Genomic DNA, 27,248 nt, shown 5'->3' with positions numbered 1-27,248 from the left:
GACCGTCAGGGTCCAGGTTGGATCCAGGTTCTGGTTGGTTAAGGCGGAGCCTGCATTATGTTGATGAGCTCTGATGTGCGTCCTGATGAATGATTCATCCTGTCGTATCTTAACATTCCCCTCGTCTCTCCGGTCCTCCGCTGTCCTTCAGTGTCTCCATATTACTGCGAAGTCGAGGTGAATGCTGATGAGCTGCAGCCTGTCCTGCGCTCTGATTGGACGCTGGGCGGTCACCAGACCAAGTGAACCTTAAACCTCCAAAACATTTTCACTTTGATGATGCTAACTGAGAAAGTTTGGATGTAACCGCCTCTGACACAGTCTGAACTTAATTCTGTCTGACAGCGTCAAACTGGACTAAATGATCAATAACACACTGATCAGGGGCCCCAGCAGTGACTAAATGATCAATAACACACTGATCCGGGGCCGCAGCAGTGATTAAATGATCAATAACACACTGATCAGGGCCCCAGCGGTGACTAAATGATCAATAACACACTGATCAGGGGCCCCAGCAGTGACTAAATGATCAATAACACACTGATCAGGGGCCCCAGCAGTGAATAAATGATCAATAACACACTGATCAGGGGACCCAGCGGTGACTAAATGATCAATAACACACTGATCAGGGGCCCCAGCATTGACTAAATGATCAATAACACACTGATCAGGGGCCCCAGCGGTGAATAAATGATCAATAACACACTGATCAGGGGCCCCAGCAGTGACTAAATGATCAATAACACACTGATCAGGGGCCCCAGCTGTGACTCAATGATCAATAACACACTGATACGGGGCCCCAGCAGTGAATAAATTATCAATAACACACTGATCAGGGGCCCCAGCGGTGATTAAATTATCAATAACACACTGATACGGGGCCCCAGCGGTGACTAAATGATCAATAACAGATTAAGTTAAAATATTTAATTATTTAAATAATATGGAATAAAATTATAAAAAATATTTAATGATATTTAATATTTAATAAATAATATAATTCCTAAAAGATTTAGGGGGAAAAAATTGAAAAAAATATTAATATATGATGTTTTTAGTTCGTTTTAAAAGGGGACAAAATGTCTCTTTTCAGAAATTAAGGAGTTATTTTTTTAAATCAGACATGACATAAAATTTTTAAAATCCCTAAAAATCAATGTTATTGCTAATCTTTGACATATCCCAGACCATAATTATCCCTGCTCAATAATTCCACTTTGCATTCCATATTTTGAAAATACTGGCACCTAAAGGCTTAAAATTTGGGCTAAAAAGTTCAAATTGGCATCTAAAGGGTTAATTTTTTTTGAAAATAATTGAGAACTTGGTTTTATGATCAGAACTGAAGTGGAATAAAAGATTTATGGAAAAAAATGGTAAAAAATATTAACATGTGATGTTTTTAGGTCGTTTTAAAAGGGGACAAAAATGTCCCTTTTGAGAAATTAAGGAGTTTTTTTTCTACACATTGAAAAATTGCATTGTATAATGTGTGGTTGAAAAAAAAAAATTGTCAAAAATGCACAACTGGACCAAATATGATGAGTATCACTATCTACAGTGTGAAATTAGAGGAGAAAGTACAGCCCAAGTGGACAGAAATGTCCAAAAGGTTCAGCCTCCATCAGCTTTGTCTGCTTCGCTGTCTGCATTTTGTCCCTCTTGGTGCACCGTACTTTATGACTTGTTGTTCCACGGCTGGTGTCAGAATCCAGATGCATGTGACTGAGAGGTGTTGACCTCTTTTGTTGGTCCACTTCTCTCCAGGCGGCCCCCTGGTGAAGGTAACGGATCAGCTCAGCCTGCAGATTACAGCAAAGCATTCAGCTAATCCTCACTTTTTTACACATTTCTCCATGGAAACAGGAAGCAGCTGCAGACTCACTGAAACATGTTCAGACATGGGCTGTGTTCGAAACCGCCTACTACATACTACATACTACATACTACATACTACATACTGCATACTACATGCTGCATACTACATACTGCATACTACATACTACATACTGCATACTGCCTACTACATACTACATACTGCATACTACATACTGCATACTGCATACTGCATACTACATACTACATACTACATACTGCATACTACATACTGCATACTACATACTACATACTACATACTGCATACTACATACTACATACTACATACTGCATACTACATACTGCATACTGCATACTGCATACTGCATACTGCATACTACATACTGCAGACTGCATACTACATACTACATACTACATACTACATACTGCAGACTTCCATACTGCATACTGCATACTACATACTGCATACTGCATACTGCATACTACATACTACATACTACATACTGCATACTACATACTACATACTGCAGACTGCATACTGCATACTTCTATACTACATACTGCATACTACATACTACATACTGCAGACTGCATACTGCATACTTCTATACTACATACTGCATACTACATACTACATACTGCATACTACATACTACATACTGCATACTACATACTACATACTACATACTGCATACTACATACTACATACTGCATACTACATACTACATACTACATACTGCATACTGCATACTACATACTACATACTACATACTGCATACTACATACTACATACTGCAGACTGCATACTGCATACTTCTATACTACATACTGCATACTACATACTACATACTGCAGACTGCATACTGCATACTTCTATACTACATACTGCATACTACATACTACATACTGCATACTACATACTACATACTGCATACTACATACTACATACTACATACTGCATACTGCATACTACATACTGCAGACTGCATACTGCATACTACATACTACATACTACATACTTCCATACTGCATACTGCATACTACATACTGCATACTGCATACTGCATACTACATACTACATACTACATACTTCCATACTGCATACTGCATACTACATACTACATACTGCAGACTGCATACTGCATACTTCCATACTACATACTACATACTGCATACTACATACTACATACTGCAGACTGCATACTGCATACTTCTATACTACATACTGCATACTACATACTACATACTGCATACTACATACTACATACTACATACTGCATACTACATACTACATACTACATACTGCATACTGCATACTACATACTGCAGACTGCATACTGCATACTACATACTACATACTACATACTTCCATACTGCATACTGCATACTACATACTGCATACTGCATACTGCATACTACATACTACATACTACATACTTCCATACTGCATACTGCATACTACATACTACATACTGCAGACTGCATACTGCATACTTCCATACTACATACTACATACTGCATACTACATACTGCAGACTGCATACTGCATACTACATACTGCATACTACATACTACATACTACATACTGCAGACTGCATACTGCATACTTCCATACTACATACTACATACTGCAGACTGCATACTGCATACTTCTATACTACATACTGCAGACTGCATACTACATACTACATACTGCATACTGCATACTACATACTGCAGACTGCATACTGCATACTACATACTGCATACTACATACTACATACTGCAGACTGCATACTGCATACTTCCATACTACATACAGCATACTGCATACTACATACTGCATACTACATACTACATACTACATACTACATACTGCATACTGGATACTACATACTGCATACTACATACTGCATACTACATACTACATACTACATACTTCCATACTACATACTGCATACTACATACTGCATACTACATACTACATACTGCATACTACATACTGCATACTACATACTACATACTACATACTACATACTACATACTTCCATACTACATACAGCATACTGCATACTACATACTGCATACTACATAATACATACTACATACTACATACGGCATACTGCATACTGTATACTACATACTACATACTTCCATACTGCATACTACATACTACATACTTCCATACTGCATACTGCATACTACATACTGCATACTGCATACTACATACTACATACTACATACTTCCATACTGCATACTACATACTGCATACTACATACTACATACTACATACTTCCATACTGCATACTGCATACTGCATACTACATACTACATACTACATACTTCCATACTGCATACTACATACTACATACTTCCATACTGCATACTGCATACTGCATACTACATACTTCCATACTGCATACTGCATACTACATACTACATACTACATACTTCCATACTGCATACTACATACTACATACTTCCATACTGCATACTGCATACTGCATACTACATACTTCCATACTGCATACTGCATACTGCATACTACATACTACATACTTCCATACTGCATACTACATACTACATACTACATACTTCCATACTGCATACTACATACTGCATACTGCATACTACATACTACATACTTCCATACTGCATACTGCATACTACATACTGCAGACTGCATACTGCATACTACATACTACATACTTCCATACTGCATACTACATACTGCATACTGCATACTACATACTACATACTTCCATACTTCCATACTGCATACTGCATACTACATACTGCATACTGCATACTGCATACTACATACTACATACTTCCATACTGCATGCTACATACTACATACTTCCATACTGCATACTGCATACTGCATACTACATACTACATACTTCCATACTGCATACTACATACTACATACTTCCATACTGCATACTGCATACTACATACTCATCGATCAGACAGTATGCAGAGCGTTTACCCACAATGCATTTCGCTCCTGCCTGAGCCGAAATCAGCCGGCCTGAAGCTGATTTCCCTTAAGCTCTAAACTCTGTAAACTTTAGCAACATTTGAAACATTTTCAGGTGAGAAAGTAGTCGTTTAGATCCCCAACGTGTTGAAAACCTGACAAAATACCGGCTATTTACAATTTTGTTCCCACGAATTCGGCGCTACTAAAGCTAGCCGCAGTGAGCTAACGCACTTCCGGTTATTTTCCCAAAATAAAATCCCCGTTGTCTTTTATCATAGGGAAAGCCATTACCATACAATTGGGGCTTTTGTTTTGAAAACAGGAAGTGAACCTATCCTCGTTGTAGCTAGCTTGAAACTGCCGTTTTGACAGGAAATGACGATCGGCGACGTCACGTTACGTTGCATCTTGGGTAGTTTGAGTACGAGTAGTAACCTCATGATGCATACCCAACATTTAGGAGAATCTAGTATGCATCCGGGAACTTAAAAAAGTTAAAGTTAGTAGGAGTAGTAGGAGAAGTATGCGGTTTCGAACACAGCCATGGACATGAACCCAGAATCTTTTCAGTCCACTTCTTGTGTCCTTTGGCACAGCTCAGCCTTTTGTCCCTGTTTCCCTTCCTTCAAAGTGTTAAACAACATAATAACTATGTTTCCTATCTTTGAGGTAAATGACCGAATCAACCGTCTGCGCTGACCTCAAGTCGACTTATATTTACTGGAACTATAACAGTTCCACTAACAGAACGACTCCCAACATGTTGTTGTTGTTGTTGTAATGCACACCGCAGCCTGTAGGGGGCTGTGATGCACACGCTCATGGAGCCTTTCTTCTTCTCTCTGCAGGTAGCTGTCAGCTGATCGTGGAGCCTCAGTGTCACATGTTGCCCTACAACCAGACCTGGCTGTCCTCCTCCGTCGCCGTGGTAAAGAGCTCCGAGGTTGACATGTTGCTAAGGTAACGATAGATAGATATCCCTCAGAACGTGCTTTAGATGCTTCATCTGATGCGGTCCGGCCACATTGTTACATTTATCCCAGATTCTGCTGATTCTTCCTTCATGAGGCCGTTAGTTTGGGTGAGTGACCTCTGACCTCTGACCTCTGACCCCTGGTGTTGCAGGTTCTTCAGCTACCTCAGCAGACTCTCCTGCTACAGGCACATCATGCTGTTCGGCTGCTCGCTGGCGCTGCCCGAGTGCACCGCCGCCGACGCCACGCGCAGCAGGTGACACACAGCTCGCTGCTTTTAAGCTTCTTCTCAATAACCTGCTGCCAATGTTCATTCTGATGCTCACCCAGAGCATTCTGGGAAATGTAGGCCCGCTAAAAACAGGAGTGTGTAGCCAGCGGGAACCTCAGCTGTTCAGTGAGCGGGACGCCGGCTGTGCGCGTGCACGGCTAATAATAACACTGCCACGCCCTCCCGTAGCTGTAGCTGACCTATGACCTATGACCTATGACCTCATACTGGCAGAGCGTGGCTTTATTGGCGTGCGTGTGTGTGCAGGACGGTGGCGCTGCCCTGCGCGGCGTTCTGCGAGGCGGCGAGGGAAGGCTGTGAGCCCGTGCTGCAGATGTTCAACGCCTCCTGGCCCGACTTCCTGCGCTGCTCGCAATTCAGCAACGCCACCGCCACTCTGCCGCCACCCTCCTCGCCATCGCTGCCATCGTCGCCCACGGCGACCACAGAGCCCGCGCTGCCAGCGTGTTTCACGCCACGTCAGATCAAAGGAAAGCCCTGTGAGTACAAACACACACACACGAGCCGCTGTCACGCTGGGCACAGGTTCCGCTGACATCACCGCTGCTTCCCCTCTCTGATTGGTCAGCTGTGTGCGGCGGGAAGGACCACTTCCTGTGTGCGACGGGGATCTGTGTCCCCCAGAAACTGGTGTGCAACGGCTACAACGACTGCGACGACTGGAGTGACGAAACCCACTGCGGTGAGCGCACACACACACACACTCATGTGCCTCTGTGAGGACCGTCCGACCTCAAACTGCAGGCACTCAAACGGAGCTCAAACGACGTTCAAACGGCATTCAAACGGAGCTCAAACGGAGCTCGAACGGAGCTCGAACGACGTTCAAACGGCGTTCATATGGAGCTCGAATGGAGCTCAAACGGAGCTCGAATGGAGCTCGAACGACGTTCAAACGGTGTTCAAACGGAGCTCGAACGACGTTCAAACGGCGTTCAAACGGAGCTCAAACGGAGCTCGAACGGAGCTCGAACGACGTTCAAACGGCGTTCAAACGGAGCTCAAACGAAGCTCAAACGGAGCTCAAACGGAGCTCGAACAGAGCTCGAACAGAGCTCGAACGACGTTCAAACGGCGTTCAAACGGCGTTCAAACGGAGCTCAAACGAAGCTCGAACGTAGCTCAAACGTGGCTCAAACGGAGCTCAAACGGAGCTCGAACGACGTTCAAACGGCGTTCAAACGGCGTTCAAACGGAGCTCAAACGAAGCTCAAACGGAGCTCAAACGTGGCTCAAACGGAGCTCGAACAGAGCTCGAACGACGTTCAAACGGCGTTCAAACGGCGTTCAAACGGCGTTCAAACGGAGCTCAAACGAAGCTCGAACGTAGCTCAAACGTGGCTCAAACGGAGCTCGAACGGAGCTCGAACGACGTTCAAACGGCGTTCAAATGGAGCTCGAATGGAGCTCAAACGGAGCTCAAACGTGGCTCAAACGGAGCTCGAATGGAGCTCGAACGACGTTCAAACGGCGTTCAAACGGAGCTCGAACGTAGCTCAAATGTGGCTCAAACGGAGCTCGAACGACCTTCAAACGACGTTCAAACGGCGTTCAAATGAAGCTCGAATGGAGCTCAAACGGAGCTCGAATGGAGCTCGAACGACGTTCAAACGGAGCTCAAACGGAGCTCGAACGTAGCTCAAACGGAGCTCAAACGGAGCTCAAACGGAGCCCAAACGGAGTTTAAACAACATTCAAACGGAGCTCAAACGACGTTCAAACGGAGCTCAAACGGAGCTCAAACGGAGCTCAAACGGAGCTCAAACGGAGCCCAAACGGAGTTTAAACAACATTCAAACGGAGCTCAAACGTGGCTCAAACGGAGCTCGAACGACGTTCGAACAGCGTTCAAACGGAGCTCAAACGGAGCTTGAATGGAGCTCGAACGACGTTCAAACGGCGTTCAAACGGAGCTCAAACGGAGCTCAAACGGAGCTCAAACGGAGACCAAACGGAGCTCAAACGGAGCTCAAACGACGTTCAAACGACGTTCAAACGGAGCTCAAACGACGTTCAAACGACGTTCAAACAGAGCTCAAACGGAGCCCAAACGACGTTCAAACGGAGCTCAAACGGAGCTCAAAAGGAGCTCAAACGACGTTCAAACGGAGCTCAAACGGAGCTCAAACGGAGCCCAAACGACGTTCAAACGGAGCTCAAACGGAGCTCAAACGACGTTCAAACGGAGCTCAAACGGAGCTCAAACGACGTTCAAACGGAGCCCAAACGACGTTCAAACGGAGCTCAAACGGAGCCCAAACGACGTTCAAACGGAGCTCAAACGGAGCCCAAACGACGTTCAAACGGAGCCCAAACGACGTTCAAACGGAGCTCAAACGACGTTCAAATGGAGCTCAAACGATATTCAAACGGAGCTCAAACGACGTTCAAATGGAGCTCAAACGATATTCAAACGGAGCTCAAACGACGTTCAAACGGAGCCCAAACGACGTTCAAACGGTGCTCAAATTGTGCTCAAATGGAGCTCAAACGATATTCAAACGGAGCTCAAACGACGTTCAAACGGAGCCCAAACGACGTTCAAACGGAGCTCAAACGGAGCCCAAACGACGTTCAAACGGAGCCCAAACGACGTTCAAACGGAGCTCAAACGACGTTCAAATGGAGCTCAAACGATATTCAAACGGAGCTCAAACGACGTTCAAATGGAGCTCAAACGATATTCAAACGGAGCTCAAACGACGTTCAAACGGAGCCCAAACGATGTTCAAACGGTGCTCAAATTGTGCTCAAATGGAGCTCAAACGACGTTCAAACGGAGCTCAAACGACGTTCAAATGGAGCTCAAACGATATTCAAACGGAGCTCAAACGACGTTCAAACGGCGCTCAGACGACGTTCAAATGGAGCTCAAACGGAGCTCAAACGGCGTTCAAACGGAGCTCAAACGGAGTTTAAACGGAGCTCAAAGGAGTTTAAACGGAGCTCAAACGGAGTTTAAACGGAGCTCAAACGGAGTTTAAACGGAGCTCAAACGGAGTTTAAACGGAGCTCAAACGGAGTTTAAACGGAGTTTAAACGGAGCTCAAACGGAGTTTAAATGGAGCTCAAACGGAGTTTAAACGGAGCTCAAACGGAGCCAAAACGGAGCTCAAATTGAGCCAAAACCGAGCCCGAACGGAGTTTAAACAACGTTCAAACGTAGCTCAAACGTGGCTCAAACGGAGCTCTAACGGAGCTCAAACGGAGCTAAAACTGCGCCCGAACGGAGTTTAAACAACGTTCAAACGGAGCTCAAACGGAGCTCAAACGGAGTTTAAATGGAGCTCAAACGGAGCCAAAACGGAGCTCAAATTGAGCCAAAACCGAGCCCGAACGGAGTTTAAACAACGTTCAAACGTAGCTCAAACGTGGCTCAAACGGAGCTCTAACGGAGCTCAAACGGAGCTAAAACTGCGCCCGAACGGAGTTTAAACAACGTTCAAACGTAGCTCAAACGTGGCTCAAACGGAGCTCTAACGGAGCTCAAACGGAGCTAAAACTGAGCCCGAACGGACTTTAAACAATGTTCAAACGGAGCTCAAACGTGGCTCAAACGGAGCTAAAACTGAGCCCGAACGGACTTTAAACAATGTTCAAACGGAGCTCAAACGGAGCTCAAATGGAGTTTAAACGGAGCTCAAACGGAGCTCAAATGGAGCTCAAACGTGGCTCAAACGGAGCTCAAACGTGGCTCAAACGGAGCTCAAACGACGTTGAAATGACGTTCAAATGGAGCTCAAACGGAGCTCAAACGTGGCTCAAACGGAGCTCAAACGATGTTGAAATGGAGCTCAAACGACGTCCAAATGGAGCTCAAACGGAGCTCAAACAGAGTTTAAACGGAGCTCAAACGGTGCTCAAACGGTGCTCAAACGGTGCTCAAACGGAGCTCAAACAGAGCTCAAACGGTGCTCAAACGGAGTTTAAACGGAGCTCAAACGGTGCTCAAACGGAGCTCAAACGGAGCTCAAACGCTGCTCAAATGGAGCTCAAACGACGTTCAAACGGAGCTCAAACGACGTTCAAACTGCGTTCAAACGGAGCTCAAACGACGTTCAAATGGAGTTTAAACGGAGCTCAAACGGAGCTCTCGTCCCATTGTTGACTGTATAAATAGCACGAAGAGTTCTCAGCCCGTTGTCGTGGTGATTTGTTTGCAGGTGATTGACTGGATGATGTGTGAGAGGCAGAAGTGTGGTCGTCATGGAGACCCAAACAGAATATAGGCCGCTGGAATGTGAAGAAGAAGTAGAGTTTTCTTCCAGCCTGTGTTACCCAGGAGGAAGAAACTGGGTTCAGTTTCTAAGTTTTTCCTTCAGTTCTCAGGTCAAATGTCACGGCTGTGATCATTAGTTAATTATCTCATTTAATTACTTTTATTTTAAACTAAAAAGACAAACTGGAACATTTGTTCTTTCTCCAACTGGAAACAGTGGTTTAAGTTGAGTAAGTAGAAGACGACACAGAGGAAAACAGGACCAAATTTCTTTTGTTTTCATTTAGTGAGCTGATGTAAACGGGCAAACAGTCGCTGCTCGTGTTTAAAGACAAACTAGAGTTGGAGTAAAAAGAGTGTCTGTGGTCTCATCTTTACAGCTAAAGGTTCATGTCTTATGGAAGGAAAACTGAGACGTGAGGCCGAGGTCCTCTGAAGGTTCAGATCAGACACAATGAGACAAACGTGCACCCTGAAAAACAAGAAAACAGTAAAAATAAAGAGAAATTTAAACGGAAACAGAAAGAAATTAGAAATAAACTGATAAAGTTCTGCAAGTAGGAATAAATTCATCGGCTGTGTTCGAAACCGCCTACTACTCCTACTACTCCTACTACTCCTACTACTCCTACTAACTTTAACTTTTTTTTAAGTTCCCGGATGCATGCTAGATTCTCCTAAATGTTGGGTATGCATCATGAGGTTACTACTCATACTCAAACTACCCAAGATGCAACGTAACGTGACGTCACCGATCGTCATTTCCTGTCAAAACGGCAGTTTCAAGCTAGCTACAACGAGGGTAGGTTCACTTCCTGTTTTCAAAACAAAAGCACCAATTGTATGGTAATGGCTTTCCCTATGATAAAAGGCAACGGGTATTTTATTTTGTGAAAATAACCGGAAGTGCGTTAGCTCACTGCGGCTAGCTTTAGTAGCGCCGAATTCGTCGGGAACAAAATTGTAAACAGCCGGTATTTTGTCAGGTTTTCAACACGTTGGGGATCTAAACGACTACTTTCTCACCTGAAAATGTTTCAAATGTTGCTAAAGTTTACAGAGTTTAGAGCTTAAGGGAAATCAGCTTCAGGCCGGCTGATTTCGGCTTGGGCAGGAGCGAAATGCATTGTGGGTAAACGCTCTGCATACTGTCTGATCAAATGAGTATGCAGTATGCAGTATGTAGTATGTAGTATGCAGTATGCAGTGTGTAGTATGCAGTATGCAGTGTGTAGTATGCAGTATGTAGTGTGTAGTGTGCAGTATGTAGTATGCAGTATGTAGTATGCAGTATGCAGTATGCAGTGTGTAGTATGCAGTGTGTAGTATGTAGTATGCAGTACGCAGTGTGTAGTATGCAGTATTCAGTGTGTAGTATGCAGTATGTAGTATGCAGTATGCAGTGTGTAGTATGCAGTATGTAGTGTGTAGTATGCAGTATGTAGTATGCAGTATGTAGTATGCAGTATGTAGTATGTAGTATGTAGTATGTAGTATGCAGTATGTAGTATGTAGTATGCAGTGTGTAGTATGCAGTATGTAGTATGCAGTGTGTAGTGTGTAGTATGCAGTATGTAGTGTGTAGTATGCAGTGTGTAGTATGCAGTATGTAGTATGTAGTATGTAGTATGCAGTATGCAGTGTGTAGTATGCAGTGTGTAGTATGTAGTATGCAGTACGCAGTGTGTAGTATGCAGTATTCAGTGTGTAGTATGCAGTATGTAGTATGCAGTATGCAGTGTGTAGTATGCAGTATGTAGTGTGTAGTATGCAGTATGTAGTATGCAGTATGTAGTATGCAGTATGTAGTATGTAGTATGCAGTATGCAGTATGTAGTATGTAGTATGCAGTGTGTAGTATGCAGTATGTAGTATGCAGTGTGTAGTATGCAGTATGTAGTATGTAGTATGCAGTACGTAGTATGTAGTATGCAGTATGTAGTATGTAGTATGCAGTGTGTAGTGTGTAGTATGCAGTGTGTAGTGTGTAGTATGCAGTATGTAGTGTGTAGTATGTAGTATGTAGTATGCAGTATGTAGTATGTAGTATGCAGTATGTAGTATGCAGTATGTAGTATGCAGTGTGTAGTGTGTAGTATGCAGTATGTAGTGTGTAGTATGCAGTGTGTAGTATGCAGTATGTAGTGTGTAGTATGCAGTATGTAGTATGCACTATGCAGTATGTAGTATGTAGTATGCAGTATGTAGTATGCAGTGTGTAGTGTGTAGTATGCAGTATGTAGTATGCACTATGCAGTATGCAGTATGTAGTATGTAGTATGTAGTATGTAGTGTGTAGTGTGCAGTGTGTAGTGTGTAGTATGTAGTATGCAGTATGCAGTGTGTAGTATGCAGTATGTAGTATGCAGTATGCAGTATGTAGTATGTAGTATGCAGTGTGTAGTATGTAGTATGTAGTATGCAGTATGCAGTGTGTAGTATGCAGTATGTAGTATGTAGTATGTAGTATGTAGTATGCAGTATGTAGTGTGTAGTATGTAGTATGCAGTATGTAGTACGCAGTGTGTAGTATGCAGTATGTAGTGTGTAGTATGTAGTATGCAGTATGCAGTGTGTAGTATGCAGTATGCAGTATGCAGTGTGTAGTATGTAGTATGCAGTGTGTAGTATGTAGTATGCAGTATGTAGTATGCAGTATGTAGTATGTAGTATGCAGTGTGTAGTATGTAGTATGTAGTATGCAGTATGCAGTATGTAGTATGCAGTATGCAGTATGTAGTATGTAGTATGCAGTATGCAGTATGTAGTATGCAGTATGCAGTATGTAGTATGCAGTGTGTAGTATGCAGTATGCAGTATGTAGTATGTAGTATGCAGTATGTAGTATGCAGTATGCAGTGTGTAGTATGCAGTATGTAGTATGCAGTATGCAGTGTGTAGTATGTAGTATGCAGTATGTAGTATGCAGTATGCAGTATGTAGTATGCAGTGTGTAGTATGCAGTATGCAGTGTGTAGTATGCAGTATGTAGTATGCAGTATGTAGTATGCAGTATGCAGTGTGTAGTATGCAGTATGTAGTATGCAGTATGCAGTGTGTAGTATGTAGTATGCAGTATGTAGTATGCAGTATGCAGTGTGTAGTATGCAGTATGTAGTGTGTAGTATGCAGTATGTAGTATGTAGTGTGTAGTATGCAGTATGTAGTATGCAGTATGTAGTATGTAGTATGCAGTATGCAGTATGTAGTATGCAGTATGTAGTATGTAGTATGCAGTATGCAGTATGTAGTATGCAGTATGTAGTATGCAGTATGTAGTATGCAGTAGGCGGTTTCGAACACAGTCTAACCCTGGAAACATGAGATGATGAGAGATGATGAGGGGCAGAAAGGATACAGGAGAGCAGAGAAGAAGAAGCGGTGACCGCCAGAGAAGAAGAAGTGAGCATCATGTGACCTCTCTGTCCGCAGAGTGCACGGATGCAGAGTTCCGCTGTAACACCGGCCGCTGCCTGCCGCCCGTTCTGGTCTGCGATGGTTACGACGACTGCGGAGACCTGAGCGACGAGCTCAGCTGTGGTGAGGCCGCACGTGCACGCACATATGCACACGCACAAATGTCATGCATGCACACACACACATTGGAAAAACAACAAATTTGTTTTTGCTTGAAATAATCAAAATAAATCTGCCAATGGAACTAGTGAAAATCGGCTTGTCCAGATTTCTTGAAATAAAATGTGATATTTAGGACTTTTGAGATAAAAGTGATCTTGAAATTAGCTTAAAAACCTCTTCAAATGTAAAAAAAAAGCTTGTTTCATGTGAAATATGACTCAAAACAATTTGTTTTCAAGACTTCATTTATCATTTAACAAGATATTCAAGATCTAAACAAGTCCTTCAAACAAGTCCCTATATCTGGCTGAAATAGAACTTGTTAGGCAGCTGTGTCTTATATTAAGTGTAATGAGATATTTGGACTAGAAACGAGACAAATATACTTGGTAAGACTTTGATTTTTTCCAGTACACACATGCACTCGCACACATCCACACACATGCACACACATGCACACGCACTTCTTTCTGTGAAAACACAGATTTCTGAAACATTTCCCTGAGCTGCTGGAAGGACCTCTGCTGGTAACTATGATGCGTAACCATGGCAACGGGAAAGTTGCTAACCTGTCGGAGCAGCTAACTGAGCTTTCCAAAAGCCCAAGAAATGCCTTGGATATAAGACCCCGAATCAGCATGATTTGAAGAGGAGACGTCTAGGATGCAGAACAGGAACAAAATGGAGACAAAGGAGGAGGAAGTTCAGTGGCGGCTCCTCCATAGGGCCGATTTGTGCATAACCATGTTTGATAATTGGTTATGCTTTTCTAAGTCATATTTTCCAAAACTTCAATAAACACTTGACTTGGATTTATATGCTGTCATTTTAATTACATTCTTTAGAATGAAAATTGAATTAATCTTATCATTAAGAGCTTATGTGTTGACTTATTTCATAGAATCCTGGAACAATATGAGGAAAATAAATAAATAATGGTTAAGGTGTAATATTAACTGATTGGTAAATTATGAACTGGCAAATGTTTTGCTTTGAAGGTTTCACAATGTAACTTCCCGAGTTTGACACTTTTAACTTGTTCAGTGTTGCCATCTGGTGGACAAAAGAGATATTGCCTAAAATTGATATCTGATATCTGAATTTATAGGCACAAACAAGTTAGGGAAATGGTCTTGCTACCTAGACAAATATACCTCAGTCCAATGGACTTTTATGGTACTTATGGACATAACGGGGGGAAATTGCACTACCTAAAAAAAAAATGTCAGGAGCCGCCACTGAGGAAGTTTAAACCATTCCTTCCCCTGATCATCATGGGAAATGTGAGATCTCTGGTGGGTAAAATGGACGAGCTTGGAGCCCTGATGAGGACACAGCAGGAATATCAGGCAGAGACCTGGCTGCAGGAACAGCTCTAACAGCTCTCTGCTCAGCTTTAAGACTACCCGGGCAGACAGAGACCGCAGACAGAGCGATAACAGGAAAGGAGGAGGATCACAGATCATATATCACACCCGTTTGTCCTTTGACTTGATGTATTTCTTGTGTTTCTCAGCGTGTGATCAGGCCCGGGAGCACCGCTGTGGCGACGGTCGCTGCGTATCCAGAGACTGGCTGTGTGACGGCGACCACGACTGTCTGGACAAGAGCGACGAGCTGAACTGCTGTGAGTTACCGTGGTTACCCAGCTCAGCTGTTTGGACCCATGACTTTGAAGTCTGTCTGGGCAAGATTTCCTGTGAGCTCACAAGCTGTCGAGCTTTTGTTGTCGTGATAAATGTGCAGATAAATCTTTGTTTTAGGAGGATAAAGGAGTGTGTGGGCAGATAAATCTTTGTTTTAGGAGGATAAAGGAGTGTGTGGGCAGATAAATCTTTGTTTTAGAAGGATAAAGGAGTGTGTGGGCAGATAAATAACCTCACAAAACAGGGCGCAGTGGAACAACAGCCGCGTGGCGTGGCGTGGAGACCAACAGTTTGTTTAAAGCTCCACTCCACAATCAATCAATCAATCAATCAATCAAACTTTATTTATATAGCCCTTTACAACAGGATAAAAACAACAATACATAAAACAAAACATAAAACATGATTCAGAAATGGTAAAAGTGCTGCATGGCATTAAAAGCCTTCCACAAGTGCAATAAAATGAATTGAATAAAATTGGTATAAAATTAAGATCATTAAAAAAAGAGCGGATAGAATGGATGCTTAGTGGCCCCAATCAGAGTTCGAACGCCAGTCTAAAAAGGTCTTAAGCTTCGATTCAAAAAGGCCGAGATCAGTGATGGTGCGGATGTCCCACTGTTTAGATCTCGACCTTGGGACCTCTAAAAGAAGCAGACCCGAAGAGCGCAGGGCTCTACCGCTGTTGCGAAAAGTTAAAATGTCCGACAGATAAGAAGGCGCCGAGCCATTAGTGGCGTTAAAAACAAACAGCAGGAGTTTAAAATCGATTCTGAATCGGACCGGAAGCCGATGGAGAGACGATAGCACAGGAGTAATGTGTTCGCGCCTAGAAGTGTTTGTTAAAAATCGGGCAGCAGCGTTCTGCACAAGTTGAAGACGTGAGAGAGAGGTTTGACTGAGACTGAGGAATAGAGTGTGAATGAACAGCTGAGTCGTGTTCTGTTTTCATTTCAAACCGTAAAGTGAATGTTTGTGTGTGCAGCCTGTAAGAGCCAGGGTCTGCTGGAGTGCAGGAACGGCCAGTGCATCCCGTCGGCCTTCCGCTGCGACGGCGAGGACGACTGCAAAGACGGCAGCGACGAGGAGCACTGTGGCCGGGATCAGGGTGAGACACCTGCCCGCCTCACATCTGTTCCTGCATGCTGCTCTTTATTTAGCTGCCATGCTCGCTAACACCACCGTTCAGACATGTGAGGAGCTGCCGAGGGGCCAAACCTGGAACCAAGCCCAAGTGTTTGGTCAGAGCTGAGGCGCAGATCACATTCAGACTTTTATTTTTGACTTTAAAAGCTAAAAACCAACACAGAAAGTATTTAAAACTAGCTGATAGCTGCGCAGCTGTGACTTAAAAGCTAAAAACCAACACAGAAAGTCTTTAAAACTAGCTGAGCTGAGCAGCTGTGACTTTAAAAGCTAAAAACCAACACAGAAAGTATTTAAAACTAGCTGATAGCTGCGCAGCTGTGACTTTAAAAGCTAAAAACCAACACAGAAAGTCTTTAAAACTAGCTGATAGCTGCGCAGCTCTGACTTTAAAAGCTAAAAACCAACACAGAAAGTCTTTAAAACTAGCTGATAGCTGCGCAGCTGTGACTTAAAAGCTAAAAAAACAACACAAAAAATCTTTAAAACTAGCTGAGCTGAGCTACCCAGGCTCCGCCCTCGCAGTGACGCAACACCTTCGGCTCTGCTACACTTACTCAGGCAAACTGCTCATTCAGGTGGATTCGAGTTCCCACAAAAATGGGAACTCCACCCACTTTGTCGGGAAGCAATCAACTTTGAGCAGCGCCAACGGCCCAGGGTAGAGGCGTGTTCAAGGTAGTGACGTGGTTGAACTGCCACTCAACCCATGGATTGTACACGGAAGCACTTCATTCAATATCAACATGGAGCTGCGTCAAGCTTTTGACGCTGCTGTAGATGCTGTAATGAAAGTGTTCGACGGGAGATTCTCGTTAAAAATCGAGCAAAGAACAGCCCTTGAATCATTTCTTGACAGGAAAGACGTTTCGCCTTGATACTGGCTTTGGTAAGAGTTTAATCTACCAGTTAGCCCCGCTGGTAGCTAAATCATACGTCAGAGGAAAGAGTGGTGTGATTGGCTTAAGCTTAGGCACAGCCTTTTCTGGCCTCAACCAGTAGCAACCCGAGGGAGGCGGGTTGACCAGGCCATTTCGAATCGTATTCGTTATGGTCTTGGTCAGACCAGAATCTCGAAGAGATTTGAAAGCCTATGTTAATCAGGCTAGAGCTGAGCAGCTGTGACTTTAAAAGCTAAAAACCAACACAAAAAGTCTTTAAAACTAGCTGATAGCTGTGCAGCTGTGACTTTAAAAGCTAAAAACCAACACAGAAAGTCTTTAAAACTAGCTGATGGCTGCGCAGGTGTGACTTTAAAAGCTAAAAACCAACACAGAAAGTCTTTAAAACTAGCTGATAGCTGAGCAGCTGTGACTTTAAAAGCTAAAAACCAACACAGAAAGTCTTTAAAACTAGCTGAGCTGAGCAGCTGTGACTTTAAAAGCTAAAAACCAACACAGAAAGTCTTTAAAACTAGCTGAGCTGAGCAGCTGTGACTTTAAAAGCTAAAAACCAACACAGAAAGTCTTTAAAACTAGCTGAGCTGAGCAGCTGTGACTTTAAAAGCTAAAAACCAACACAGAAAGTCTTTAAAACTAGCTGATAGCTGCGCAGCTGTGACTGCAGCACCTTCAGGAGGTTAAACTAACTTTAAAACTTCTGCTTCAGAGAGACTTAAGAAGGCAGAAGGCATTCTTATTTCTGCTCTGGGGTATTGCTGATGGACAGCAGCCGCTCATCACGTTTGAGCGTCACATGCCGCAGTGTTAACATTCCTCTGTGTGTGTTCTGCAGTGTTAGCTGACAGTGTTAGCTAACAGTGTTAGCTGACATTCCTCTGTGTGTGCTCTGCAGTGTTAGCTGACAGTGTTAGCTGACAGTGTTAGCTAACATTCCTCTGTGTCTGTTCTGCAGCTCAGGCCGGCTGCGTTCCCGGGCAGCCCAGCTGCATCACGCCCTCCTGTCAGTCGGCCTGTGGGGGGGGCTCGGCCGCCTGTGACCCCCGAAACAACAACTGCAGTGAGTCAGCTGCCTCGGTCCTGAAATATGAAACTCTGCCCGGTGTCACAAATGTTAATATTAGTATTCACAGCAGCGACTGTGAGGCCTGGCTGAAGGAAAAGTAACTCGATGCCTGAAGGCCTCCACTTCAGAAGGGAAACAATTCAAATTAAACTAATGACTTTGTTTTATTGCTTTAAAGCTGCGGCTGAGTTGCCATGTAAATGTAAATATTATTAGTATTATTCCATCCATGACCTACAGACAGGAAACCCCACAGACTGTTCCACTCTGTTCTGGTGCAATGTCTCCCCCTGCTGGTGGAACCCGGTCCTGACTCTGCTCCCTGTGTCCCAGCTCGCTGTGAGCGCATCAGCCTGGAGCTGTGCATGAACCTGCCTTACAACCTGACCAGCTTCCCCAACTACCTGGGTCACCTGTCCCAGAGGGAGAGCTCCGTGTCCTGGGAGTCCTCGCTGTTCCCGGCCCTGGTCCAGACCGGCTGCTACCAGTACCTCATGTTCTACGCCTGCACGCTGCTGGTGCCCAAGTGTGACCCCGTCACCCTGCAGAGGGTCCCGCCCTGCAGGTTAGTTAGTTAGTTAGTTAGTTAGTTAGTTACATTATGTTGTCTCTCTGACTGTCATGTAGGTAGGTTAGTTAGTTAGTTGGTTGGTTGGTTAGTTAGTTATACGACACTCTCTGACTCTCCTGCAGGTTAGTTAGTTAGTTAATTAGTTAGTTAGTTAGTTAGTTAGTTAGTTACCGGCTGCTACCAGTACCTCATGTTCTACGCCTGCACGCTGCTGGTGCCCAAGTGTGACCCCGTCACCCTGCAGAGGGTCCCGCCCTGCAGGTTAGTTAGTTAGTTAGTTAGTTAGTTAGTTAGTTAGTTAGTTACATTATGTTGTCTCTCTGACTGTCATCTAGGTAGGTTAGTTAGTTAGTTAGTTAGTTATACGACACTTTCTCTGACTCCTGCAGGTTAGTTAGTTAGTTAGTTAGTTAGTTAGTTAGTTAGTTAGTTAGTTAGTTAGTTATACGAGACTCTCTCTGACTCTCCTGCAGGTTAGTTAGTTGGTTAGTTAGTTAGTTATACAACACTCTCTCTGACTCTCCTGCAGGTTAGTTAGTTAGTTAGTTAGTTAGTTATACGAGACTCTCTCTGACTCTCCTGCAGGTTAGTTAGTTGGTTAGTTAGTTATACAACACTCTCTCTGACTCTCCTGCAGGTTAGTTAGTTAGTTAGTTAGTTAGTTAGTTATACGAGACTCTCTCTGACTCTCCTGCAGGTTAGTTGGTTAGTTAGTTATACGACACTCTCTCTGACTGTCCTGCAGGTTAGTTGGTTGGTTAGTTAGTTATACGACACTCTCTCTGACTCTCCTGCAGGTTAGTTAGTTGGTTAGTTAGTTATACAACACTCTCTCTGACTCTCCTGCAAGTTAGTTGGTTAGTTGGTTAGTTAGTTATACAACACTCTCTCTGACTCTCCTGCAGGTTAGTTGGTTAGTTGGTTAGTTAGTTATACAACACTCTCTCTGACTCTCCTGCAGGTTAGTTGGTTAGCTGGTTAGTTAGTTATACAACACTCTCTCTGACTCTCCTGCAGGTTAGTTGGTTAGTTGGTTAGTTAGTTATACAACACTCTCTCTGACTCTCCTGCAGGTTAGTTGGTTAGTTAGTTATACGACACTCTCTCTGACTCTCCTGCAGGTTAGTTTGTGAGTTGGTTAGTTAGTGAGTTAGTTATACGATGCCGTCTCTCTCTCCTGCAGGTCACTGTGTCGCCAGGCGAAGGAGAAGTGTGAGTCGGTCCTCGGCATCGTGGGTCTGCAGTGGCCCGAGGACTCGGACTGCAGCCAGTTTCCAGAGGACGGAGGTAACACCACCTGCCTGCTGCCAGAGGACGGAGTCGATGGTAGGAACTCTGCGTCTGCCATTGTTTTGTTCACATCACGATGGTTAACCCCACTTCCTGTGTCCTAACTCTGGTGTGTTGCCATGGTAACAGAGTGCTCCCCCAGCCACTTCAAGTGTCGCTCAGGTCGCTGCGTCCTGGCAACCAAACGCTGTGACGGGCACATCGACTGCGACGACCACAGCGACGAAGACAACTGTGGTGAGACCCTCACTGACCCTGACCCGTTATTAGGGATGGGAATCGAGAACCGGTTCTTGTTGAGAACCGGTTCCCAGTGTTTCAATTCCTTGGAATCGTTTGGCGATTTTGCGAACGATTCCCTTATCGATTCCAGTGGGCACGAATGACGTCACCACGCAACGTGTGGTGAGTCCAGTGCAGCCAGCAGCCAACAGTAAACATGGCGCCCAAGCGGTACAAACGCTCGAAAGTTTGGTTACACATCCCTAAAAAAGACGACAACAGGGCAACTTGCAAAGTGAATATTTCACCAAAGGGAGGAAATACTACCAACATGCAATAACTATGAATGAATGATTAACTTCTGTGAATCTGAACCCAGCAACGTTAGCAACGTTAGCAACGTTAGCATGTCCTCGGCTAAACTAAACAAAGTTGATGCTAATCGACCGGTTTGTTGTTCTTTTTCTCCAAATGAGAATCGATAAGGGAACCGATAAAGAACCGAATCGTTAAGCAGAATCGAAAATGGAATTGGAATCGTAAAAATCGAATCAATTCCCATCCCTACCCGTTATCGCTGTTGGTTCCCAACACGCACCGAGCTTCTTCTTCTCTGCCTCAGGCTGCTCTGAGCGAGCTCTGTGGGAGTGTCCCGGCAGTACGGTGTGCATCAAGCCCAGCATGATCTGCGACGGGTTCCCAGACTGCCCCCTGCTGGTGGACGAGACCAACTGCTGTGAGACTCATTAACACGTCGTTAATGTCAGTGATGCTTTTACACCTGCTGGTGGTTAATGATGGAATGATTCCTGTTTCCTCAGCGGTGTGCCGGGACAACGAGCTGTCCTGTAACAACCATCAGTGTGTTCATCGCACCCTGTGGTGTGATGGGAAGAAGCACTGCTCAGACTCCTCTGATGAATGGAACTGCGGTACGACACACTCATTCTCTTATAAAACCCCAAATGATGTTGAAATGATGGACTGAATTGGTTTATTGGACAGGAACAACACAGTTTACCCGTTTATTCGCTGCTTCGGCCTTTACATCACCTGAGAGTTAAAAGCTTCGTTTCTAATCGATTTTATTGTCATTGGTAAAGTTTTACAAATCTGTGAAGGTTTAAAAATTAAAGGAAATTACACAAATGCTGTTTTCTGCCTTTGCAGGTTTGCAAACTTTAACCGATCGACACATTTAAACATTATAAAATGTTCCATAAAGCTCAGTAAATTAAACTTCCTCAGTATTTCACTCTGGAAACTTACAGTTAAAACGGTGCGATCGGCTGATATGTTGACAGTTTTTTATCAGGAAATCGTGTCGTGTTGAGCTGATAAATCCATTAAAGTTAATTATAAAGTTAATATTTTCTGAGCTGATTGATCTGTCTAACTAACTAACTAACTAACTAACTAACCAACCTACCTGCAGGACAGTCATATCCAGGAGCACTTACAGCGGATTGACTCCAGGTTCAGGACTAAATAACTAAATAATGACGGACCAACACGACTAACTGACTATGTGACCAGTTATCGAATTAACTGAATATCAAAAGACTAAATACGTGGAAAGAAAGCAACCAATTGGCTAACTGATGGATACAGGTTAACTGACTGACAAACAGGTTACTATCCAAAACAAACTATCAGACAGACAAGAGCTGTGTTCGAAACTGCCTACTACATACTACATACTACATACTTCCATACTACATACTGCATACTGCATACTGCATACTGCATACTACATACTACATACTACATACTACATACTGCATACTACATACTGCATACTACATACTACATACTGCATACTCATCGATCAGACAGTATGCAGAACGTTTACCCACAATGCATTTCGCTCCTGCCCGAGCCGAAATCAGCCGGCCTGAAGCTGATTTCTCTTAAGCTCTAAACTCTGTAAACTTTAGCAACATTTGAAACATTTTCAGGAGAGAAAGTAGTCGTTTAGATCCCCAACGTGTTGAAAACCTGACAAAATACCGGCTGTTTACAATTTTGTTCCCACGAATTCGGCGCTACTAAAGCTAGCCGCAGTGAGCTAACACACTTCCGGTTATTTTCACAAAATAAAATACCCGTTGCCTTTTATCATAGGGAAAGCCATTACCATACAATTGGTGCTTTTGTTTTGAAAACAGGAAGTGAACCTACACTCGTTGTAGCTAGCTTGAAACTGCCGTTTTGACAGGAAATGACGATCGGCGACGTCACGTTACATTGCATCTTGGGTAGTTTGAGTATGAGTAGTAACCTCATGATGCATACCCAACATTTAGGAGAATCTAGTATGCATCCGGGAACTTAAAAAAGTTAAAGTTAGTAGGAGTAGTGGGCGGTTTCGAACACAGCTAAGGTTACTGACATACTGTTCACTAACTACCTGGCTGACAAGATCAACACGTTAATTAACTAGCTAACTAACTAACTAACTTAGTATTGATCTGTCTCCACAGTGTCTCTGTCTGATCGATTGGGTTCTGTATTGATCTGTCTCCACAGTGTCTCTGTCTGATCGATTGGGTTCTGTATTGATCTGTCTCCAACAGTATCTCTGTCTGTCTGATCGATTGGGTTCTGTATTGATCTGTCTCCAACAGTATCTCTGTCTGTCTGATCGATCGGGTTCTGTATTGATCTGTCTCCACAGTGTCTCTGTCTGTCTGATCCATCGGGTTCTGTATAGATCTGTCTCCACAGTGTCTCTGTCTGTCTGATCCATCGGGTTCTGTATTGATCTGTCTCCACAGTGTCTCTGTCTGTCTGATCCATCGGGTTCTGTATTGATCTGTCTCCACAGTGTCTCTGTCTGATCGATCGGGTTCTGTATTGATCTGTCTCCACAGTGTTTCTGTCTGATCGATTGGGCTCTGTATTGATCTGTCTCCACAGTGTCTATGTCTGATCGATCGGGTTCTGTATTGATCTGTCTCCACAGTGTCTCTGTCTGATCAATCGGGTTCTGTATTGACGGTGTTTAAGACGGCCGCAGAGTATCAGGTCTGTGCAGACGAGTGGAACCACGAGCTGAGCAAACTCACCTGCGACCAGCTGGGACTAGGGTAAGGTTAGTAACACACACACACACCTGTTTCCATGATTTCAGAGGACACTACGCTGTCCGACATCCCCTGGATGCTGAAGCCAATTTGAATGAGTTTTGTGACATTAGCCACATTCGGACAGAGCAGCTCTAAGAACGCAGTTCCAAGAACGCAGTTCCAAGAACGCAGTTCCAAGAACGCAGTTCCAAGAACGCAGTTCCAAGAACGGTCCACCTGAAATTCCGTTCTGATAGCTGCCCTTCCCCAGGGGAACTGTTTCAGTCTGCATTCGCAAATGAGTCGGGACCTGATAGGGACTGATGCGACGCAACGGTCTGCGACAGCGACGTATTACTTTAGCCGTTTAGCACCACATTCAACAACAAAACAAAACAAAACAAAACCCGGTAAAAGTAAGGAGAGAGGTAGTTTTTAAAAATGGCCACAAGAAGCAGAAATCTGACAAGGGGCAGAGCTACAAACCACCAAACACCTCCGTCAGATGTGTTCCTATGGAACCCAGAACAGACCCAGCTGAGGAGGAGGAGCTGAAATGGTTCCAGGAACTGAGGGCCGTGGTCCCGAGTTCCCGAGGATCGTGGTCCCTAGTTCCCGAGGGCCGCGGTCCCTAGTTTTTGAGGGCCGTGGTCACGAGTTCCCGAGGGCTGTGGTTCCTAGTTCCTGATGGCCGTGGTCCCGAGGGCTGTGGTTCCTAGTTCCTGATGGCCGTGGTCCCGAGGGCTGTGGTTCCTATTTCCTGATGGCCGTGGTCCCTAGTTCCTGTATGTCCGAATGAGGGAAAAAAAGGCCCCGTTCCTGAAAAGGTTCTAGGAACTGCAGAAGGTTCCTACAGTGGGAAAGCGCCTAACATGAGAAGGTGGTCCTCACAGCACGGATGTATAAACAGAGCAGAAAACATTAACATTAAATGTTATCAGTTCTCCAGGATATTTAATGAGTTACTCCCAGAGCACGAGTCAGGATGAGTAACCTGCCTGCAACTTTGACAGAGTAACTATAGTTTGAGTTCCTCTGCAGGGTTCCCTCTTCTGTTTCCATGATACCGGACCAGCCCGGAGTCCCAGGCCGTCGCCGTTGGTTACACGTCCACCCAGAGTGGAACCTGAGGAACAGTTCTGCCCTGCAGGCCCGACTGGAGAAGAGAAGGTAACCGTTAGGGCCGCATGGGAACCACCTGGTGGTGAACACTTCAGAGGGGCTTCACAGGGGCTTCAGATGGGCTTCAGAGGGGCTTCAGTATCTGACATCTGATGGCGTAGATAAAAGGATAAAAACTGTGTGCCCCTATCCTGCCGATATCAGAAATATTGGGGGCTTGTCCGGGATACGTATCCAGGTCTCAGTGCAGCCAGATCACACCTGGTGTCAGATGTAAGGAAGACCAACCAGAGCACCTTAAAACTGTGGATTTAACTCAGAATCTGTCTTCAGATTGTCTTCTGTAGAATGATAATTGTGTCTGTCTGTCCCGCAGTCACGCTTGTCATTCCAGACGGAGAGTTTCAGTCCTGTGTGCCAGAGAAGGTGAACCTCTGATTCTTTTACCTGCTCTTAAATTCAAAGAAAATTATGTCAAAGATCCACATCCCACCTTAAAGCTGACTGTTATTCTCTGCTGTTCACCATCAGAGTGCGGTCTGCGTCCGGCGGTGGGCGTCCACCCCCACAGGAAGAAGCGGATCCTGGGGGGTCGGGTGTCCCGGCGGGGGGCGTGGCCTTGGCAGTGCTCGCTGCAGAGCGGTCAAAGCGGACACGTGTGCGGCTGCGTCCTCATCGCCCGGAGATGGGCCCTGACTGTCGCTCACTGCTTCGAGGGGTAAGACGGGTGAATGGCTTGGTCCGTTTGGTGAAAGGTTCGGTCCGTTTAGTGAATGGTTCGGTCCGTTTAGTGAATGGTTCGGTCTGTTCGGTCCGTTTAGTGAATGGTTCGATACGTTTAGTGAATGGTTCGGTCCGTTTAGTGAATGGTTCGGTCTGTTCGGTCCGTTTAGTGAATGGTTCGGTCTGTTCGGTCCGTTTAGTGAATGGTTCGGTCTGTTCGGTCCGTTTAGTGAATGGTTCGGTCTGTTCGGTCCGTTTAGTGAATGGTTCGATCCGTTTAGTGAATGGTTCGGTCCGTTTAGTGAATGGTTCGGTCTGTTCGGTCCGTTTAGTGAATGGTTCGGTCTGTTCGGTCCGTTTAGTGAATGGTTCGGTCTGTTCGGTCCGTTTAGTGAATGGTTCGATCCGTTTAGTGAATGGTTCGATCCGTTTAGTGAATGGTTCGGTCTGTTCGGTCCGTTTAGTGAATGGTTCGATCCGTTTAGTGAATGGTTCGGTCCGTTTAGTGAATGGTTCGGTCCGTTTAGTGGGTTAGCTAGCTGCATTTGGGCTTGGGGTTGGGTGAGCTAGCTGCATTTGGGCTTGGGGTTGGGTGAGCTAGCTGCATTTGGGCTTGGGCTTGGGTTAGCTAGCTGCATTTGGGCCTGGGGTTGGGTTAGCTAGCTGCCTCTGGGCTTGGGGTTGGGTAAGCTAACTGCATTTGGGCCTGGGGTTGGGTTAGCTAGCTGCCTTTGGTCTTGGGGTTGGGTTAGCTAGCTGCATTTGGGCTTGGGGTTGGTTTAGCAGCTGCATTTGGGGTTGGGTTAGCTAGCTACATTTGGGCTTGGGTTTGGGTGAGCTAGCCGCATTTGGGCTTGGGCTTGGGTTAGCTAGCTGCATTTGGGCCTGGGGTTGGGTTAGCTAGCTGCCTTTGGGGTTGGGTTAGCTAGCTGCATTTGGGCTTGGGGTTGGGTGAGCTAGCTGCATTTGGGCTTGGGGTTGGGTGAGCTAGCTGCATTTGGGCTTGGGCTTGGGTTAGCTAGCTGCATTTGGGCCTGGGGTTGGGTTAGCTAGCTGCATTTGGGCCTGGGGTTGGGTTAGCTAGCTGCCTTTGGGCTTGGGGTTGGGTTAGCTAACTGCATTTGGGCCTGGGGTTGGGTTAGCTAGCTGCCTTTGGTCTTGGGGTTGGGTTAGCTAGCTGCATTTGGGTTTGGGGTTGGGTTAGCTAGCTGCATTTGGGCATGGGGTTGGGTTAGCTAGCTGCATTTGGGCTTGGGGTTGGGTTAGCTAACTGCATTTGGGCCTGGGGTTGGGTTAGCTAGCTGCATTTGGGCTTGTGTTAGTAATGGCGTTATACTTAAACGGCGTTACTCCCATCACTGAATGTAATGTAATATAATGTAATGTAATGTAATGTGATGTAATGAACCAGGAGGGAGAGCGCGGAGCTGTGGAAGGTGGTGCTGGGCCTGACTAACCTGGACCATCCCAGTGCTCACAGCCAGAGCCGGGCCGTGCGCTCCATCATCGTTCACCCACGCTACAACCGGGCGGTGGTGGACTACGACATCAGCGTGGTGCAGCTGGATTCTGAGGTCGGACCGCGCAGACGCACGGCATTGATCACCGGCAGCGGTTTGC

The 27,248-nt window shown here is 44.9% G+C and overlaps 1 protein-coding gene across 1 annotated transcript in view; it reads left to right on the top strand.

Moving 5' to 3' along the window:
* The window catches only part of LOC142368519 (atrial natriuretic peptide-converting enzyme-like), a 42,560-nt gene that overhangs the window by 11,458 nt on the left and 3,854 nt on the right, over positions 1–27,248 (top strand). Inside the window, exons 4-21 of the mRNA XM_075450707.1 lie at positions 5,660–5,771; positions 5,937–6,041; positions 6,324–6,556; positions 6,646–6,759; positions 13,729–13,836; positions 15,392–15,502; positions 16,507–16,629; positions 18,522–18,626; positions 18,966–19,197; positions 20,387–20,529; positions 20,623–20,730; positions 21,338–21,451; positions 21,537–21,647; positions 23,681–23,804; positions 24,825–24,953; positions 25,282–25,331; positions 25,437–25,623; positions 27,040–27,202. Coding sequence (XP_075306822.1) covers positions 5,660–5,771; positions 5,937–6,041; positions 6,324–6,556; positions 6,646–6,759; positions 13,729–13,836; positions 15,392–15,502; positions 16,507–16,629; positions 18,522–18,626; positions 18,966–19,197; positions 20,387–20,529; positions 20,623–20,730; positions 21,338–21,451; positions 21,537–21,647; positions 23,681–23,804; positions 24,825–24,953; positions 25,282–25,331; positions 25,437–25,623; positions 27,040–27,202 — 2,372 coding nt within the window. The remainder of the gene's footprint in view (positions 1–5,659; positions 5,772–5,936; positions 6,042–6,323; positions 6,557–6,645; positions 6,760–13,728; positions 13,837–15,391; positions 15,503–16,506; positions 16,630–18,521; positions 18,627–18,965; positions 19,198–20,386; positions 20,530–20,622; positions 20,731–21,337; positions 21,452–21,536; positions 21,648–23,680; positions 23,805–24,824; positions 24,954–25,281; positions 25,332–25,436; positions 25,624–27,039; positions 27,203–27,248) is intronic.

The sequence above is a fragment of the Odontesthes bonariensis genome, chromosome 19, assembly GCF_027942865.1.
Source record: "Odontesthes bonariensis isolate fOdoBon6 chromosome 19, fOdoBon6.hap1, whole genome shotgun sequence".
Lineage (NCBI taxonomy): Eukaryota > Metazoa > Chordata > Actinopteri > Atheriniformes > Atherinopsidae > Odontesthes > Odontesthes bonariensis.
Note: the sequence above shows the minus strand (reverse complement) of the source record. Positions and strands in the feature narration are given on the sequence as shown.